At 41.2% G+C, this 20,705-nt stretch overlaps 1 protein-coding gene across 7 annotated transcripts in view; it reads left to right on the forward strand.

The window, feature by feature from the left end:
• The window catches only part of LIN54 (lin-54 DREAM MuvB core complex component), a 41,521-nt gene extending 22,152 nt beyond the window's left edge, over positions 1 to 19,369 (forward strand). For 3 of the 7 annotated variants that reach the window (XM_055796223.1, XM_055796225.1, XM_055796224.1), the window contains 12 exons: positions 59 to 179; positions 3,481 to 3,626; positions 5,144 to 5,302; positions 7,629 to 7,845; positions 8,564 to 8,637; positions 8,787 to 8,984; positions 10,812 to 10,903; positions 12,147 to 12,218; positions 14,635 to 14,737; positions 14,909 to 15,046; positions 15,794 to 15,996; positions 16,573 to 19,369. In XM_055796223.1, coding sequence (XP_055652198.1) covers positions 59 to 179; positions 3,481 to 3,626; positions 5,144 to 5,302; positions 7,629 to 7,845; positions 8,564 to 8,637; positions 8,787 to 8,984; positions 10,812 to 10,903; positions 12,147 to 12,218; positions 14,635 to 14,737; positions 14,909 to 15,046; positions 15,794 to 15,996; positions 16,573 to 16,774 — 1,725 coding nt within the window. In that variant the 3' untranslated portion in view covers positions 16,775 to 19,369. The remainder of the gene's footprint in view (positions 1 to 58; positions 180 to 3,480; positions 3,627 to 5,143; positions 5,303 to 7,628; positions 7,846 to 8,563; positions 8,638 to 8,786; positions 8,985 to 10,811; positions 10,904 to 12,146; positions 12,219 to 14,634; positions 14,738 to 14,908; positions 15,047 to 15,793; positions 15,997 to 16,572) is intronic. The other 4 variants (XM_055796228.1, XM_055796226.1, XM_055796227.1 and 1 more) reach the window with 4 other exon arrangements.
• The last annotated feature ends 1,336 nt before the right edge of the window (positions 19,370 to 20,705 follow it).

Below are 20,705 nucleotides of genomic sequence, written 5' to 3' on the forward strand. Positions count from 1 at the left end.
GATAATTTAGATCAAAAATGCTCAAGTTACTTTAGATCTCTTTTCCTCCATCTTTCAGATTGCGAAGAAGACCCGAACCCCAACTTCTGGCCCTGTGATCACCAAGCTGATCTTTGCAAAACCGATTAATAGCAAAGCTGTTACAGGGCAGACCACTCAAGTGTCACCAGTCATTGCAGGTTGTACTACTTTGACTTGTTTTGCTTTATCATTTTTTAAAGGCTCTTCAAAGAGATGATGATTGTAGAGATCTTTTGGTCTTGATGATTTTACTGTAGTTTCTGTTGAAGTACCTCAAGCAATTGGAAAAATAAATCAGAGTATTTTGTGGGTGGAAGCAGATAAATGCAGTTGTTGGTACCTTTACACAGTGTTTGTTTAGAACTATATTTGTGGTGGTAGAGTTTGATCATTTTGCTTTTACTGTAAGATGATTTTGCTCTCTGGATTTTGGTGAGGAGGAAAAAAACCACCTCACAGCCAGAGAAAAGGCTGCTTGGTAAACAGAAAGTATTTGTAGATACATTATATAAATACACAGGGGGAAAAGGAGACACATGCTCTTCTATTACTTTAATCTGCTTACAGCTGGACAATTGTATACATGCAAATAACAGGAAAAATGCTTGAGTAACAAGTGAATAAAGCTGTGTTGTTTCTGTTAAGTTGCTCACTTCAAAAATAAGCATCGCAAAAAAGTAATTAAGGCAAATATGAAAGGGTTTGTGTCTTTGGAAAACAAATCTGTTTGTGTCCTTTAAACAACAGAATTAAAGAAAAAAATTCACAGTGTAAACATTTGTTTATTGTGGCAGTGGGACTGATGTGTCCCTTGCTGAATGCATCATTGCATGTATGCAAGTAACATCCAAGATATGTAAATTACCTGAAAATGATGAATGTAGGAAGCCAGTCATCTTCAGAGCTTTGAAGGATATCTTCAACTGCTTCCAGATTGACCAACCCAAGTAGGCTTAAAATTTTTTCCACATGTTTAAACAAATTAGTTAAGCCTTTACAGAACTGGGACTTGAGCTGGTTTTAAAAAGAATGCAACAGTGTCCTGTTTTCGAAACTTTGGTAAATACAAGTGAATGGCACAAAACTGAAACATAGTCTTTTCCTTGAGTTGTCAGGCTGCCTGCACCCTGAAGCCTGATTCATGTTTCAGATGAAAGAGGGATTCTCCATCCTACTCCCTAGTTTTAGCTCTTTCTCAAACAGTTCCCTATCATACATACAGACCTGTGAATAAGATTGTTCTACTGTTTATAAATATTTACATTAAGCTGTTCATGTGTGTTAAAAAAAAAAGTAAACAAAAACCACCCAACCTAAAACGATTAAAAACCCCAAAACAAGCCACTTAGAGCTGCATTACATTTTCATCTAGCAATACATGAAAACTGGTAAACAGTAAGGAACCAAAACAAAAATAATACTACCAATAGCATATGTTTAAGTTTGCTGTCTCCAGAATGAAGGGAAAATGTCCAAATCAAAACATACCTACATAATGTTGATAAACAGGTATGTTACAAAATAAACAAACTTCCAGTTTTTAAATCAGTATGTTGGAAAATCAAGACTACCTCTCCCTCAGCCTGTGAGAGAATCATCAGTGGGAGGTGAAGATGCATCTCTAATTGAGAGGGAAATCTTTGTAAACATCTGCCTTTCCTCTCACCATCCCAAACAGCCAGTGCAGCTTGCCAGCTTCAAGAGGCTGGCATCATTTTGGGGAAGGTGTAACATTTGAGTGTTGTGTTTTGATGTTTATATATGTCTGTTTATGAATCTGATAAGTATTTTTAATTGCCTGGGAATTTCTGGAAGCTGAGGTGGAAGTTTTAAATTTAAGACTTGTCAATATAAGCAGCCAGATTCTGTTTAGGAAGTTGATGCCAGGGGGCACAGAGGGCATGTAGTGAGAAAGGGAAAGCTGTCACCAGGAAAGAACAAGCTCAAAGCAGTGAATACTGGAGATGATAGAATTCCTACAGACTCACATTTTTCAGGTTGTGTGTGGCTTTAGCAGCTGCTAGCAACTGTCTGTGCTGTTACTTAGACTGTACAAAAGTGAAGGTTATTTTACAGCACGTAGACCTCAGAGGAAGGCAGCTTGCCACGAGGATGCTTTTTCTTGTTAGTTCTACTTGACTTGTCATGCCACTGGTTTGTGCTGGACAGAAAAGTCATGCCTGAGTGTGCGTGTGCGTTTCTTATTTTGATAAATGTAGTACATGAAAATGAGTGACTGTTGTGGTTTAACCCCTGATGGCAACTAGGCACCACGCAGCTAAAAGTGAGAAAACTCAGTGGTTGAGATAAAGACAGTTTAATAGGTAAAGCAAAAAGGCACGCACACAAGCAAAGCAAAACAAGGAATTCATTCACCGCTTCCCATCTGCAGGCAGGTGCTCAGCCATCTGCAGGAGAGCAGAGCTCCATCATGCATAATGGTTACTTGGGAAGGACAAAACACCGTAACACTGAATGTCCCCCTCTTCCTCCTTCTTCCCCCAGCTTTATAAGCTGAGCATGAGGTTATATAGTATGCAATATCCCTTTGGTCAGTTGGGTTAGCTGTCCCAGCTGCGTCTCCTTCCAAATTCTTGTGCACTTGTACTTTTTTTGCATTTGTACAATTCTTGTACTCACAGGTGGGGTAAGAAGCAGAAAAGGTCTTGGCTCTTCATAAACACTGCTCACCAATAACAAACATAATCAACACTGTTTTCAGCACCAATCCAAAACATAGCCCCTTATTAGCTGCTATGAGGAAAATTAATTCTATTCCAGCCAAAACCAGCACAGTGACAGAGAAGCTACGGCAGAAATGAGTGCAGTAGAGGAAAAGCTCAGTGGTCAAGCACTCTTTAGAAAGGAACTTAGAAGTATGGGCTAAAAAAAACAAACCAAAAAAGTTCTGAAGGCTGATTTCATGATTTGGAGCTGCTGGTTTTGATGTTTAACCTAAAAAACCCACAACTAAGAGTTGATCTTGGACAGACCCAACACCTTTTCCTTGGTCACTGTAACACGGCTCATTTCTGATAGCCAAGGTTTTTAAAAGGAAGTAGCCCCCTGCAGATGCTCAGTTTCTCTCTGTGTTGGCAGCAGCCCAGGGAGTTCCTGGGGAACTGCCAGCTGGCTGGGTGTTTGTGCCCAGCGCATGTGTATTGGAGGACTGCACCCCTCAGGATGCTGTCCTGGCTTCAAGAATTTTCAGCTGAATGTCACAGAAAGCTCAGTGTACATTTCAGCTTTATTAAACCTGAGCAAACTTTTTATTTGCAATAATGCCAATTATTTTCTTCTTTGTTGCTAAATCTAACTTAAAGAATACCAATGTCCTTCCTACCAGGTAATACGCTATCAGAAGTAGGGATCATTTGCACAATATGCAGAGAAAACTTTGCTTTAAAAATTAATGTAAGCAGGGATAACTTGAGTTGATGGTATCTTCCTTGTTTATAGGTAGGGTTCTTTCACAGTCTGCTCCAGGAACACCACCAAAGACAATAACAATCTCTGAGAGTGGAGTCATTGGATCATCTTTGAGTACAACAACACAACAGACACCGAATAAAATAGCTATCTCCCCACTCAAATCCCCTAATAAGGTAAGGACCTGCTTTTGGCTGCAGCCTTCTGTCTCTCCTGCCAGCTGTCTGAATGGAGCTCTCTGTGTCTTTGCTACAAGCTGTTTATGATCCTTCCTCTTCAGTCTCCATTATGCATCACAGTGCTCTGTGGTAATGGCCTAAGCTAGGTTTTTTGCAACTGGTTCCCTTCCTGTGGTTTTAAGTAAATATGCATTACTGCGTTAGTTTCCCATTCCTGCAATTTCTTGCCATTCCCTAAGCATCCATTGCAAGAGCAGCTGTTTTCTCTTAGCCAAGTGCTCAAACTATTTTTTTTAGTGTCTTCACAAGATGTTAACAGGTTGTTTAAGAGGAGACCTTGATGATAATAGATCAGCACTTATTAACCATTGCCTGCTACTGCATAGATAATTTAGTCTTCCTTAACCGTCTGCAGTAAATGACATTTGCAATGGTCCTTGAAAAATACAGAGCTGGAGATTAGCACAGGTAGGCAACAGATAGAAAAGGTAACTCACCCATTGTAAGCTGTGTTACAGATGTCGTGGTGATGCTTCTATTTTAGACTTGATAAAATTGTCTTGAGAAGAGAAATATTGCTGGAGAGATGAAGAGTTGGCATGCAAGATGCATAGCACGTGCAAACTAAGTATCGTGTATAGAAACTGGCATAAGAGTAAAGAGTTCTCTGAGTTTGGCCATGCTTTAGCTATGTAATCTTATAGAAATGGATAGGGGACTCTTGTTTGAGAATTGTTAGTGAGGAAAGCAACATGAGGAAGAAGTAAAAAAAATACAAGTCTAGAATCAAAATTAGCATCAAGTAGGGGTAAAAAGGCTCTTAGGGTTACATCTTGAATTTGCCGTAGGTGAGTAATTGTATCTTTTAAAAGCAAATGGTTTAAAAAACTGGAAGTTCTCTTAAAACACAAAGAAGGGAGTTTAGAACAAAAAGTAGAAAACCAGCCTTGGAAAGGGTGTGGCTGTATAGAGTACAGTACTTAAACACTACATTCTGCTGAAATGCAAACAGAAGACTAGACCTCTAAGGGAATCTGGAAAGTAGATTTGAAAATACTGATGTTCTTGTAGTTTGGCTGAATCAGTAGCATAAGGTGAGATTTTATTTTTTTCTTTTCCACAGCTCTCCTTTAAAACTTCAGTTTATGATTAAATAGACATAGTACCGATTATAAAGCTGCTATTCAGAAAATCCTTCCTGACAATGCTCAGGCTTCAGCGGGCTAGTTTCCTTAAAAAAAACAAACAAACAATCCAAAACCCAGAAGCTGTGCTAGCTTTCTGCAGGGGCTTTTTGTTGCTGGAAACGAGCAATGCCTTGAAGTTTCTAACATGTCTATGTGCTGTTGTGGCGCAATTGGACCCATGTGAGTTGTGACTAAATACAGCACTCTTGCTCACAGAAAGAACCCTCTGTACTGGTGGAGAACTGTACTTTCATGAGGAGGGAAATGTATATGTACAGGGTCTTGTATTCTCCACGGAGATTTAAACTGCTTCTTTGTTTTGCCAAGCAGCTAGCAGTGGTGTCAGTGGCCTCCCAGCCTCCCAACTCCCCCCAGAAGACGGTGGGCGTCCCACTGAATGTAGCATTAGGACAGCAGATCCTCACAGTGCAGCAATCAGCACCCTCCTCCCCTGGGAAGGCTATAGTCAACCACACAACCACCCAGGTACAAACTGACTTTCCTTTGTCTTCTAGAGTGTCTCTGTCTCATCGCTTGCGGGAAACTGGGAGTGTTGAACTGCAGATTGGCAGTGGTCAGTCCCAAGGTGTTCTTGTAGTGGTGTTTCCTTGAGAATTGGCAAGAGCATTGCCTCAAGGAGTGTGCGCTGCTTCAGTTGAGAGGCGCAAACTGTTGCAAGCCCTTATGAGGGCACGCTGTTGGAAATCAGCTTTCCAATCTGGAAAGCACCACTTGGTGCAAGTTCTCGTCTCCGTATACTGAATCTCCCAAATCATCTGAAGGGCTCCCCGTGACACGAGGAAATGTTCTTTGGGTGGTTTTATCTCTTCTACCAGTGTTTCTGTGCCACTGACTAGGGCTATTTTCCAGGCGTTTCTGAGGTTTGCAACAGTGGAGTTCATATCCTTGTGGTAGAGGTCTGCATAAGCAAGACACCATGGTCTGAGACCTACAGAGTTAGAAATTATTAATTTCTTGTGTCTCATTTCTAGAAAAATATCAGGGTTTTCCATAATACCTTTGATAAATTGATCTGCGTTAATGAATGACAAGACAAGACTGACCTTGATTACAAACTACAGTTCTTACCTTTTTCCTCTTTTGCAATCTTGGGTGAATCTTCTTCTATCTTAATGTATGTATTCCCATTTTGGTAAACATGAGGGGATGCCTATGAATGTAAATAACCAGAGTGGATATAGCAGGGAGTGGACACAGTTGTATGTATGCCACGACACCAGAGACTTGGACAAATTGTGCCAGTCTCGTCTTCCTGATACAGGTGATAATTGGAATGCTGATATGGGAACATCGACACCAGCACGATCTGAACATATTTTTTTCCCCAGGGTAGAACTGGCGAAATTGTCTTTTTGGAACTGTTGTTAAATGGATAAGTTGCTCTAATGTGAGTACCCTAAGTGACAAAACAAAGATGGCTGTGGGGTATACATGCCGAGTTCTGATCCAGAGCTATCTGGCACAACATAAGGGTTTCACCTGTCTTCACTGGCCTCAATATGCCCTTAGAAGAACTGTCACATGAATTTCAGTTTTTCCAGGTGTTCTTGGATAGCGGCCACTAATTTGTGTGCTAGAGGGAACTTTGCCCATGCTGGTCTCCCTGTGATAACACTTAGGCTGTGACTGCTTGCAGATAGTGCTTATTTTGAATTGCTCTGGGTTGTTGAGGTTTTGGTATTTTAAAAAAATCCTGCAAAAACATCACCTTGTAAAAGACTGGGCTTATATTTCCAGTGAAGTATGTGCAAATTGAGACTTCATTTGTGTAGTTGCTGAAAGCTGGGGAGCTGTGAAAATGCTCTAGTAGGAAGTCACATAATACTATCAACCAAATTTAATACTAAAACTTAATGCCAAGGACAATTATATGCTTAATACTGATACTAAAAGATACTGAGAATAAAAAGCTAAGCTCCAAAAGAAGTTAGATGGAAGGAGAAAAAGGAGGAATAAACCAAGGTTTGAGGTTGTCAGCGAGGCTGGAAAAAGAGGCTGCTATCGAACTGGTAGATTTATGAATGTGTATAAATAAAATAAACACTTGGTTATTACCAGTTTGTAGTTTGAGAGAAACTGGGAAGATGAAATCTGGCAAATTCCAAATGTACCGTTATTGCAGCTGTGAGGTAGTACAGGTCTACTGAGCTACCTTTCACCTTTTTGCTTTTTTCCTTAACAAATTTGTTTTGCTGTTCTTCATTGTTCTTGCTTCTTTCATTTCTCAGCTTGTGCTCTCTTTCTCATGTCTTCAGTTATCAGTTTTTGGACTCTGTTCCATTTCTTTCTTAAGGGCTGCACAGTGATTTCTGTGTATTAGTTGCAACCTGTCGTAAAAGGACGTATCTGTACACACAGAGATAAATCACACCACAGTCCAGTGTGAACAGTTCTGCAAGTTGCTGCCTTGTGTTTTTATTCGTAGGAATATACCTAGGTTGATTTGTGGCTTGATTTTTGAATACAAACTGAGCAATGTTCTCTGTACTCACCCTGAAGTGTTTTGGCAGACGTATCTGAGGGAGTGGACTGAGTCACCCTACTCATGTAAATATTTGTTTACTCTGTTGTTTGGTGTAGAGCATTCAGAATGGAAGTGAGTTTGCGCTGAGCTGTTGAGAGACATTTAATCCCTTCACATCTGTTTTACTTTTGAAAACAAAAATGGGGATAACTGAGTTGCTTCTCAAAGGATTAAAGAGTTGCTCACTGACAAATTGAGGAATAAACACGCTGATGTTCTTTCTGCCTTTGTACAAGTAACTTCGCACTGTCTGTGTTGGCTTAACAGGCTGTGAAATCAGCAGTGCAGACCATTACTGTAGGAGGAGTGGGTACATCTCAATTTAAGACGATTATTCCCTTGGCAACTGCGCCCAATGTTCAGCAGATTCAGGTACCTGGAAGCAAGTTCCATTATGTCAGACTCGTTACTGCCACAACAGCCAATAGTTCAACCCAATCAGCCAGTCAAAATCCCAGTACGAATACACAGCCTCTTCAACAAGGTAAGTGCTAGTGCTAATGTATTATCTAAAGTAAGTTTTTATGGCTTTTTTCATGTTTGTTTTATAAGGATTAAAGTGAGTATGTAATAGAGATCAATCAAGACTGCCAGATGTACTTGGTGTTGTGGTAGACTCCTGTAAGTTTCATATTCTACTGTTACATCTGGTTTGTATGTGGAAATGCTCCTCTGTATGTGTCAAATTGCAGGCCCAACTACAGAGCATTCTTGGAGCAGTTTAGATTGCTTTTCCCTAGTTTACCAGCTTTGTGAGTGACTTGTGGCAAGTCCCAGATCCTCTGTATGTATATCCTCAGTACAGCCCACAAACACATTGCCAAAATTCCTGCAACATGAAGATCCTTCCACGTAAAATGCTTTAGAAGCACCAGATGTTTCTGTCTATGCTTTCCAGAGCGGTGATGGAATAAAGGATTTCAAACCAAGCTGTGGTTTAAAACCCATGTCCAGAGGAGCTCTGCACCCAAGCTGGCTTTTCAGCCGTTGCTGTGAAATGTATTTGCACAAGAGTGCATGCATCTTTGTTTACAAAGGTGCTCTTCAGACATAAATGTTATGTGCCGTGACTTTGGCCAGTTACTCTCAGCACATAGTTACAGTATTAAGTACCTTTGTGTTACGTGTATGTGAAATTCTGGAGGACTGAACTGTGGACTTTGAATAATGTGTGTTAATGTGATGTTGTTTCTTGATGCTAGCAAAGCCAGTGGTGGTGAACACAACCCCAGTGCGGATGTCTGTTCCCATAGTGCCAGCACAGACTGTGAAACAGGTGAGCTAAATGTAAAATGCATATTCTTGACTTATTTTGGCTGGATGGAAAAAAGTCCAGTTTCAGCACTGTAATGAAATGTTCTGTTAATAAAAGTGCATTCTGAATCAACAAAACACCAATTTCATAAAGACCTCTTTTGTCTCCAGGTGGTGCCCAAACCGATCAACCCAGCTTCCCAGATAGTTACTACTAGTCAGCCCCAGCAAAGACTTATTATGCCAGCCACTCCACTGCCACAGATCCAGCCCAACCTCACCAACCTCCCACCGGGCACTGTACTGGCACCAGCACCTGGCACAGGAAATGTTGGGTATGCAGTCCTTCCAGCTCAGTATGTCACACAGGTACGGTGTTAACCCAAAGATAAATAAGGAAATAGTGCTGTTGTGGAATGTACTACCCTCTTCTTAAAGGTCTTGCTCCCCAACTGTCACTTGACATTAAGAGGACAAACAATTTCTTTTAGGGATCCTTGGCAGAATGATGACAGCACTAAACTGTAGTTACGATTAAAGCTTTATTTTCTTAACAGGATTTTGTGATTAGCATAACGTAGAATTTATAACCAGAATAGCACAGCTTTTCTATAAACAGAATCAGGTAGTACCATTTCACAAGTAGCAGTACAAAATCTATGATACAACTTAATTTCTAATCACCTAGACCATCTGCAGATCAGGCCAGTTCTTAGTACATGGCTTGTTTTATCAATATAACAATCATAATCTAGACTCAAAAATCATATAAAAGAATACGAGTCAGTCAACCCTTGGAGGAAGCGGATGTCAGTGGAGGCATCCCTGGCCACCAGCGGGCCACAGGTCTCACTCTCCTGCAGCAGTTCTAGTCCAAGTTCCTCACTTAGGACTTGTAACTGCTTGATTTTATAGACAGTGCTTTGTGTGCTTCCCTGTTCTGTGACAGTCATCACCACCACCTGGTTGGCCAGGCGCCTGAGACTTTCATGGCCAGTAAAGAAGGGAGTAACCAGCCTGATGCCCAGGAATCTTGAGGCCAGTAGTTAAAGGAAGAAGAAATCTGTTTGGTTTCTCTATGTGGTTCATAGGAACTTCAGGGCCTGATAATGAGGAGAAAGGGAACAAATATGTGACCTGCTTGGACACAGAGAATGGCTGCTTGCGTTTTAAGATGGTGTTAGTTATGCTAACCACATTACCAGGGATCAGGAGCAGGTGGTACAAGTCACACCAACCAAGGCCTAGGAATTAGTTTTTTGCTCTTTGCCAAGATCTGACCAACAGTCAGAATGAAAAGGAGAATAAATGAAACCTCCTGCTGAAAGCTGACCAGCCATTCTGTACAAACAAGGATTCCTGTCAGCTAATGGCACTACTGGTACCAACATAATTTCTTGGTTCCCTTCTAGTTTTGTCACAGCTGCAGTTTGAACCTGAAGACTCTTAGTGTGTTCTTCCAGTCCACTTCCACAAATCTTACCTTAAACTAAATCCATTTGTTGGACCTCTTCTCAGAGGTTTTGTGTTGCGAACACAATCTGTCCCGTTTGACCTGGCCCCACTAGGTCCACATCTTGCTATGTGCCGATCTGTCTTCAGAACCTGTCTCAGCAGGAGAAAAGGGCTGCACATAGATAATATTAAAGAAGGTAGCACAAGACAGTGTCGTTTGGAAGGTTCTTGCAAGTTTTTGGGGGTTTAGCACGAAAAATAAACTGTGGGTCCAGGTATGCAAAGAGGTTGGAATGTAAATCATTTTAATTGCTTTTATTTAATTCCGCAATAAGTGCCTTGTATATATTAAGGAAACTACTGAAGTAATTTGTGCAGGAAGCAATCCTACTTTATTAGGAGCAGGGTTGCTTAGGAAAAGAAGGGGGGAAATGAACATGTTTTTAGGAGCTGGAAGTGTTTGTGGACTGACTACTTCTGTGTGTGATCTTTGTGGTGTTTGTATGGCTGTAGACACTGTAATACAGAACAAAAATATTATCTAAAGAAATGTTTTTATGCTAAGTATGGAGGCAGGAGGTTGCTGCCTGTTCCAAGTTACACAAATGTCTAAAATTGTGCTTTAGAAGCACCTTATTCTTATAATAATATCTGAAAAGCTAATTAAAAGACTAGCTACACATCCTCTTGTGTATACTTTAATTTCTTTCATGCTATGCATTAACCTTTTTGTTTTGTTAGCTACAACAATCATCATATGTATCTATAGCAAGCAACACTGGCTTTACAGGGACGTCTAGTATCCAGTCCCAAGCACGGCTACCATTCAATGGGTGAGTGTTTTGCAAAAAAACCCAGAAACATGCATTACAGGCTACTGAATGAGCATCTTCTTTCAGTCCCGTTACCAGGAAGGATGGGAGCGGAGATGCTTGAGTTTGGGGGATTTTTCCAAGAAAATCTGGTATACTGTGGCGTGGTTATTACCTCTGACTAAAAGACATGGATCTGTCTGACAATTGAGCCAGTCTCTTTATCAGAGCTGTGTTTTCCTTTCTGTTTTTCGAACCTGTGTAGCAGGAAGTTGACTTGGAAGCTCCCTGTCGCTCAGTCTTCATTTTGCATCAGCATCTGGGAGCTAAAGGCCTCAACTGTTTCTGAACATTGCTGGAAGGAGGTGCTGGACAATTTAAGAGCTAGATGCTTAGCATCTGCAGACACCCAGCTGAACAGCAAAATGGCACCAAAGCCCAAAATGGATTTTGATAGGAGGCTTTGTTTTTTTCAGTCTTGTATTTTTCCTTGAAGGATGAAAATAACAGCTAACATGTATTACTTTCCCTTTGCCAATCCAGCAGGCTTAGCTGTTCTGCACAGTCCTTTTGTGTTACTGTTTGCTGGAAGCTATAAGCGCCAAGGTGCTTTTTGTTGCTGCAACCTCAACTGACGCAAACTAATCCCAAATCCAGATGCAGCTATTCAAACAAATGGGTTTGATTTAATCTCCCTGGTATTACGTGCAGAAATTGCTGGATTGGGATGGAACAAATCTCATCAAAAGTGATTAGGGACACACAGTCTGAGTTTTAAGAGCAGTTAAAGACTGTCTCTGATATAAAATTTATCTATAAAATGAATACCATGTTTTGGCTTGCTTTTCCATTATTCCATAGCTTTTTTTTTATTTTTTAATTCCAACTAGAACAAAGGGAAAGGCACAAGCGTGTTGTGTGAACCTTGGTTGGATCTAGTCCCCCTGCATGTAGAAGGGTTCTGGAGAAGTTTTCTCTGGTTCCAGTTTTCAGTTACGATCTTTCCTCTAGCTCTAAGTCTCATTTCTACTTCAGCCATGCAGCCAGATGTGCAACAAATAACCCAGCTCTTGCTGGGTTGGAAAGGCACTATATAAAGGCACTCTATATAATACTTGCTTAAACACAGTCAGCCAGAAACCTAATGCAAGGGGAATATAATGATTTTTTTGAAGTTCTTATTATGAGCTATTTACTTGAATTTAAAATAGGAAAAAATGGGTAAAAGTGTCTGTGTATGTAAATGCACTTTTTTCCCCCCCAGAATAATTCCTTCGGAATCTGCAAACCGCCCCAGGAAGCCTTGCAATTGTACTAAGTCTCTGTGTTTGAAATTGTAAGTACAGCTTGGGTTTAGTGGGTTTTTTAAGCCTTATTTTTGACATCACAGATTTATGCCAATTATCAGAATAGAATGTTAAGTATATCAGAAAAGTTATGTCTAGATGCTAGTTTAAGGTTGCTGTTGATAATGTTGATAAGGTTGGTGGAGATGTTGCAATGCCTGTGCAATTTTGCGTCTCCTGTGAGCTATGTGGACCCTAACGTTTGATCAATTTCTAACTTTGCAGCCTTGCTGTGTGTTGGAGCCAATTCCACTCAGCAGCTGTAGTTGCATCGTTGTTGCTATAAGTGAAGCAGCATCCCATAGTATCATCAGTGGGCATTTACTATACTTTGATGAAGCACATCAGTAATACCATGCTGTATCAAATACTTCAGAAAAAATTGGCAGTGTGTCTTTTAAATGACTGAATAGGCAAGTGATTCTTCACTGATAGGTCCGAGTCTGTCACCCTCATGAGATATTTTGCTCTTCCATTCAGTGTCTTTGTAAGAATTTGACATAAAAGCATTTTAAGCTGAGGAGATGCTAAGTTTCCTTAACTTGAGGCAAAGTCAATTTACCAATTTTGGGACAATAACAGGAGGAGATACTGAAATTAATCTGTGGTTCTCTGAGTCGTAGACAGTGGTGTGCTACTCAAAAAGAAAGTGATGCAATAGTATCTAAACCCAAGTTAAGAAGTATATTTAAACTTTTCAGCTTGGGTTTCTTTTCATGTAATGCACCCCACCTCTATGTGGGGAGGTGTGCCCTGTGCTTCCTAGCCTCAAAATTGTCTGTTGCACAGAAGACATTGGAAATGGGAAGATGTTGTAGATGTTTTTTCAGATGTTTTACAACATACGTGACTGACTTCATAGTGCCAAATATATGTTAGATGCTTAGGATTTTCCACTTGTTTTAGTCATCAGCACCTGAATGCTCTAGAAGTTCTGGGAGAACAATGGCATTGCTGGTGATGCCTTGCACCTTCAGAATGCTGTTTGGAAATGAACGTTTCTTGTAAGTTACTGTAATTGTATCTTTAAGTGGCTAGGCATTGGTGCAGAGCAAATGGCTAATTCGCTCTGGCAAAGGTGCTTTCTCACTAGTAAAACTTTTTCCTGCCTGAAAGGGGAGTTGCTTTTTCCCAAATGAATGTTGAAGGTAAGCATGTAGCCTATTCTACAAAGAAGAGAACTCGGAGTAGTTGTATGCTCACTGATGCTCTGGGCTGATGCTGGCACTCTTTGTTTCGGAAACCAGGACCATTCCACTACTGAATTTCAAACAAGGCAGAAAGGAGAGCTATTACAGGTTGAAAAAGCTTTTCATGTGGTTTTATCCCTGAGACCATTCAGGATGCTAAAAATCACTCAAATGCAGTTCAAGAAGATGAATAGTTATAGTGGACTCCAGGGCAACCCTTATCTAGTTCTTGTAGTGTTACCCAGGGCAAGCCACAGGAAGCCAGTTTTGCAAGGGGTTTGGGCTCCTTAAAGATGAACGTATGGTCCCAGCAGGTTTTGAAAAGCAGCTGAAGAGGATCCACAGTTTCTATCAGCTATAGCTAGAGGTGGTACTGGAAGCATTGAAGCATGGCAGTTTGTTGTGGCCCAGAGCCATGTTTGAGCTGGGGATGAATGTGGTGCTTCCACATATCAGACCGATGGGATGGTGAGATCATGTTTTTGGTGAGAGGTAGCAGAGGTACATAAGAGGCCTGGCAATGTGATTGGCTTTTCGCGTCAATATTTTGGTTTTTATCCACATACTTGTCCCTTTAAAAAGTTTCTGATAACCACAGCTTTATCCTCATTCAGGTCCTTTCCCTCATTACCTGTGCTTCAAAGCCTATGAGGTGTACCACTCCTTACTCCTTTTCTGTTCTTCCATCCCTGCTTTGGTGAACTCTGCCTCAGTTCACAGCTGCAAACAGTTTATGGGCAAAACTAACAAAAAAAGACTCGTTATGTTAGTCAGTTTGCCTGTTGATTGGCAGTCCAATCGCCTGCCTTTTGTTTCAGCTGTATGAGAGCTCCTGAAGGCCGGCTTGAACTGGCAGGGCTAGGAACTGGCTGCAAGATGGGATGCAGCAGGATGGCCCTTAATATGTGGGTCAGCCACCCAGGAGTCACCCTAGAAAAAAGCCTCATTAGCTTTTCTTGCTTCTGTGGGGACCTGTGCTACGTCAACATCAGCTCAGACAAACTCTTGAGCTATACCTGTGTCTTTAGACAGCAACTAGACCTGCACTGGAGGATTTAGGCTTTGCAAGGAGGCTGATACCACTTGTACGTGTGGAGTTGAACATAGGGTGGCCCTTACCCTTATTGGTACATAGGTGTATCACCAGGCTAGGAACTTCTGTTAATGACAATGTAATAGACATGTTTACAAATGCCTTCTGCATCTTCTGTTTCAGGTATTGTGATTGTTTTGCAAATGGTGAATTCTGCAATAACTGCAACTGTACAAATTGTTATAACAACCTGGACCATGAAAATGATAGGCAAAAAGCAATAAAGGTGAGGGATGAAAGCCATTTAGCTTGTATGTTCTGAAGCTGCGGCATGGGACAGAGTGGGTATATAATGCCCTGATCTCCTCCCACATGTGCAAGGCTTAAGTTCTTTTATTGCACCTTTAAATTCTGCTCCCCACATGCAGTGACTGACCCTTTGGGTCTGTGTTGACAGGCTTGCCTTGACAGAAACCCTGAAGCCTTCAAGCCCAAAATAGGAAAAGGAAAGGAAGGAGAATCGGATCGAAGACACAGCAAAGGGTGTAACTGTAAACGCTCGGGATGTCTCAAAAACTACTGTGAATGTTATGAGGTATGAAACATTATCTCTTCTTAAAGATACTGCCTTTTTCCCTTTAGTGCTGTGACTTTTCCGACTTGCTTTGTCTCTTTGTATTGCTATAATGTTTTCTCTTCTATTCTTTTCTATTGCTATGATTCTTTCTCTTATTCCAGCAGTTTGCACATAGAAAGACATGTATATGGCAAAATTGATCACTTATGTTATATAAGTTTAAGTTTAAACTTATGTTTAAACTTACGTATATTTTATATATGTATAAACATAAATTTATTTTAAATGTAGCGACTTTGAACTCAGGCTTGGATTTGTCCTTTACTGAACAGCAGTATTTCCTAAAGAAATCTACTGCACCAGGTCCATTGGAGGATTTGAAACAGCACCCCACAGGTGCTCTGGGATAGAACATGTCTGTGACAGACAAAAGCAAAAGCTGTTGTTGCATCAGCTAACTGGTCTGTGCATGCAGAAACAGTGGCAGACTGACCTTTCTCATAGCTCGACCACCTAAATTCCACTGGAAAATGTAGGTTGTTGAAGAAGGGGATGAGTGGGAAACCACTGGTTTGCATTTGATTCAAGTATGCATTCTGGGAAGGCATCTCAGTTTGAGGTGAGAATTTAGAGAGGAAACAGCTACTTGGGGGTTTCTTCTAGTGGCTAATTGATAAGAGATTAAAGATCTTCTTTTCGTTGTGGCTTGCCATAAAGAGAGTCAAGGGTGCAATGGGTTTCTCATGTTTTGTTTGTTCCTTTCAGGCAAAAATCATGTGTTCTTCCATATGCAAATGCATTGGCTGTAAAAATTTTGAAGAAAGCCCAGAGCGAAAGACATTGATGCATTTAGCAGATGCTGCAGAAGTTAGGGTCCAGCAGCAGACAGCTGCAAAGACCAAGCTATCTTCCCAGATCTCAGATCTGCTGACAAGGCCAACACCAGCACTCAGCAGCGGTGGTGGGAAGTAAGTTAATGCAGCACCCTGTTTCATTTGCTTCTAATGTATTTTTTCTGATGTACGTGACCGGTATGTCCCTGTCATTTTTGAATGTTATCTGTGTAAGCTATAGAAGCAGGAGCACACAGGTGAATGGAGCTTTTTGTTGACACAGCCGTGCTTTCTGTGGAACCTAGGGTATGCCAAGCTTAGCTGCGTTCAAGCGTGTAACTAAGTGTTGTCTTCTTGTGGTTGCACATATGCTCGCAGAAAACATGGAAGTACGAGTGTCACATTTACTGACAGAATGTAATTCTTGAGCTACCCTTATAGTAAAAGCTGGAGAATTGTTATATGTACCTGGGCATTTCAAAGCCTATTTCAAAATCTACATCAATAGAGGCAAGCACCAAAGCACAGTGGCCCACCAGTTCATTTGACTGTAACTCTGGTTTATTCACTCCCTGTTAGCTGTCTAAAGGCTCTTGGAAGCAGTGAGACAGATGAAATCTCATCAGTCCTCGTACTAAACAGTTGCCCAGCCATGGAGTTAGGTGCGTTTTGTGTTTTTGCTGAGAGCGAGTGGATCTTTCTTTGTTTCAGGCTGCCCTTTACATTTGTAACCAAGGAGGTAGCTGACGCAACCTGCGAATGCCTTCTCGCACAGGCAGAGCAAGCGGAGAAGATGGGCAAGTCAAAAGCTGCAGCAGAGCGCATGATACTGGAGGAGTTTGGACGCTGTTTGATGAGAGTTATTAACTCTGCAGGGAAGTCCAAAAGTGACCCTTGTGCCATGAACTGCTGACTCGTGCACATGAGCCATAATGAGGCGGACTGAACAGAACACTTAAGGCACAGGGACACTTTGGCATAGAGGATTTAATAATATTTGTTAATTTGGTGCTTGTTGTAAATTGACATGCGTAAGATTGAAACAAGAAAATCTTTTATAACAAGATGTAGAGCCTTTTAAATCTTAGCTAAATCCTCTTCTACTTAAGACAATGCCTAAAGGTCAATTCTTCTTCCTGATGTACAGCTTTTACCTTGGATTTCTAAATAATTACATGTGTTCTCCCCTTTCCCCCAGAATAATTGCCTGGGGCATATATAAATTATTATAATATATATTATTTACAGTGTATGAAGTTGCATCTCTTTGTGCATACAGGAAAACACAGCTGTCAACAGCCAAGCAACTTTTGGCAAACAGGTCCGTAATAAGGAGGTACCAGTGTATCCAAGATAGTTCTGAAAGGAAGTGTATAAAAATGAGCATCTAAATGGAAGGTAGTACTTGTGTTTAGGAAATGACACAGCATGTTTATGTAGTGCACAGAGCACTGTGAAATACACAGGTGATAATACAAAGGAGCTGCTTGCAGATTCTCATTGGAGCAGGGCCCAAGAAACTTAAGAGGCAAAAGGAATTAATGGGAATTTTTTTAATAGGAACATGGCTGAAAGCTGAGATGTTTCTTAAGATGGAGCTTGAAGGCTAAGACAGACAGTGGCCTGTTCTCAGAAGTGAAGAAGAGCAGCCACGCCACAATGCCGGACTGTTTGCCCAGTGTTCAGTGTTACCTAAGCTCTTGCTTAGGGGAAGCCTGGTTTTTCAGAGGTCTGCAGCAGCCTGGTCCCTCACTGGAGGTAGGGCTGTGCAGTCCACTGTGTTTTCTAGGATTGAGCTGTAACCCTGGAAGAGTGTTAAGTCTGAGAAGCTGAGGCCATGGGAGGCAGTGGAACCACAGTTGTTTTAATGAGGATTTGAAACAACCTGCATCTGAATCGACTTGCAAACACAGGTAGGGATCATGTTCAGCCTGGCCGTGGGTCTTCAGGATGCTGCTTCTCTGTTGGCAATTTACTTGGGGTGTAAGGTTTTTTTTAGTGTTGTCTAGAATGACTTTGAGAGCTGTGACCAGAGAGGATGCTAGCACAGAATCAGGATTGCTACCAAAGCAGAGGCATGGATCATTTTACACACAGCAAGGGGGGCAAGGGGAATCAACTATAGCTGTGTACAGACTAGGGCAGGGGATTTTTTCAGTATTTGTTACAGGCAATCTCAGAATACATTTTTTGATAGTGGAACACATTTGCAGAATTAACCTGGTAGGTTACTTACCTACCATGAATATCCATAACCATGTTTAATCACAGGCATTTTTATTAAACAGTGCAACCTGAACTAGCTAGGTTTTTCCAAAAAGGATTTTGTATTCCTTGTGTAAAACTTAATACAGAGAAATGTATTCTGGAGCTCTTCCTCCAGGTTTTCTAGCAGGGCCAGGCCGGGGAAAGGTAGGGGCTAGGCAAACCAGCAACAGAGCCAAGTGCCTCCATGCATGATGGCAGTGGGATGGGAGGATGCTTCCACTTCTGTCTTCGCCCCACGGTCCTGCGCACTGAGCAGAAGGCCCTTTCTCTTCCACCCTTCTCTGTTGCCTCCTCTAAATGCCTCAGGGGCAGAAAGGGCCTGGGAGGTGGCCAGCAGTGCTGGCGGGTCCATCGAGTGGCCATTGCAGGTTAAGTTTTGACCTGCCAGTCACCATCTGAAGGGCCCTGTCTGCTATTAACATCTCCCTGAGCATAAATAGCAAGTGTGTTTTTGCAGACCTCTGAAATGGGAATCCACCTCTTGTGTAAGTAAATGCCATATTTTTTCTTTTTTTTTTTTTCATAATTAGGACTTGGATTGACTAAAAAAAAAATCAGTGCAGTAACTTTACATGTAGATAGTGCGGATATTCAGTTTACTTCTAGTGACCTAATATAGTATGTCCAGTAAGATTTGTATAAATGTAAATTAGTGTAAGTGAATAAAGTAATACCTATTTACGGTATTTTTCTGATTGCAATATGCCTTCTTTTGTTTAGACTTCAATCCATGTTAATTTTGTAAATATTCCATGTCTTACTCTAAATTGCACCTTTTGTGATGTGTATTTATATACAGTGTGCAAAAACACTTGTGAGATTTAGATTACAGTTGTAATTATGTATGATGATATTGCTTGAGAATATTTTGCTTGTAAAGACTTTGAAGGTGCAATCAAATGCTCTTAGTTCTTCTATTTTGTTTTGAACAAGCTTTCTCAAACATTAAGCTTGGATTCCCCTCTCCCTGGTGTAGAATGTGTGAATTGGTTTTTGTACTTCCTTAGCCATTTGCATCAAACTGCTGGACAAGACTTACAGTCAAGTTCATTCAGTTACATAAAAATAATTGGGAATGGGGCAAGGGTTCATTTTCTAGTTCTGTTTACATCTGAAAGTAGAAAAATTAAATTTATATTTACTAGACCTATTCAAAGAATACACTTTTCTATATTGTACAAATAAACAGTCAGATAAATCACAAAGAAAAATAAACATTTATACTATTCTGTAAATACGATTTTTCTGCACGCCTTTCCTTCAGCACTGACAAATATACACAGAAGATTCTCACTGAAATATCAAAATAAATCCATTAGCACTAGGCCCACTTCTGATGCAAGTACGGGCTGGCATTTTCAGTACGAGATGGAATCCTACCAGAGAGAAACCCGTGGTTACTGGGTACTGTCATACATAACAATTCCTGGCACACTGTGACATGGCCAGAATGTGTCAACCAAGCCAGCACCAGGTAGTTGAGCCCACATGATGATTTCTCAAATTCTTTTAAACTCTTTAATGAGAGAGCATAGGGTTTTTTCAGTGTGCACTGGCTGGACAAGCGTTAGGCTTGGACTGAGCAGAAAGATGTGCAAGGCCATTCTGCAGCGCTCTTGGAAGACAGCAGGGTACTACACAGGGCTTGTTGAAGCCCGGCAAAGCTTTGTCGAGAGCCTTAAGACTGCTTGTTAGCGGGGTGCAACGCACCATTTTCTTGTGGCATTTGTGTCTTACTGTGTCTCTGTTGGGGGGGAGGTTTGTGAGCAGCTCTTGCAAAGCCATATTACCCAGTTGCATTCCAGAATACAAGTCATTAAGAGAGCTTGTGGTTTGTTTCTGCAAAGTAAAACCTGGGTTTATTTTTGTGCATCTGATTTCTGTGCTCAGTTTTTTTAGCAGCTTGGTAAAGGCAATATACAATCGATGCTCAGGGAGCCTTAGGAGTGTTGTTGGGATGTTGAGTGAACAGAAGATGTAACTGGACTGAGCTTTTCCCCCTGTAGCGCACCAACCACTGCAAGAGGAAAACTGTCTGTTACCTTGGGCTGTTGTAAAGGACCAAGAGAAGGAATGAGGTGTCAGAGTGACTTACGGATGGGTTTGTATGGACCTAATGGGGGGCATGGTGGTGGCAAAAGCGAGAGTGTTACAGAGAGAGTGAATGTCTGACAGAGGAGTTGCTGGGAAGAGAATGCAGTGTTCAAAAGACACTGTGGAAAAGGGAGTGGTGCAGAAAATCACTCTGTTGCATTTGTGGAGTTAGGAATGCTGAAAAATTCCACTGAAACCTGACAGTTCCTGCGGTGCGAGTACAGCCAGCAGTATCTGTGGTAGGCAAACAGCAGGTCTGTATTCTTGGAAAATAATGGCAATTGGTACAGGGTTCCTGCAACAACTGTCAAGCATTCTTACAATACTGTATAGCTTTGTTAATTAGGTAATTGCCACACTTCTTTCTTATAATGTGCTTTTGTTCAAACATTATCCTACCAAGCCCTGTAAAACTTCCTCAACATCTCTTGAAAACCTCTGTCATCAATATTTCAGTGAATTACAAAAGGATGTGTGAACTG

This window comes from Falco peregrinus, chromosome 2, assembly GCF_023634155.1.
Source record: "Falco peregrinus isolate bFalPer1 chromosome 2, bFalPer1.pri, whole genome shotgun sequence".
In the NCBI taxonomy this organism is placed as follows: Eukaryota; Metazoa; Chordata; class Aves; order Falconiformes; family Falconidae; genus Falco; species Falco peregrinus.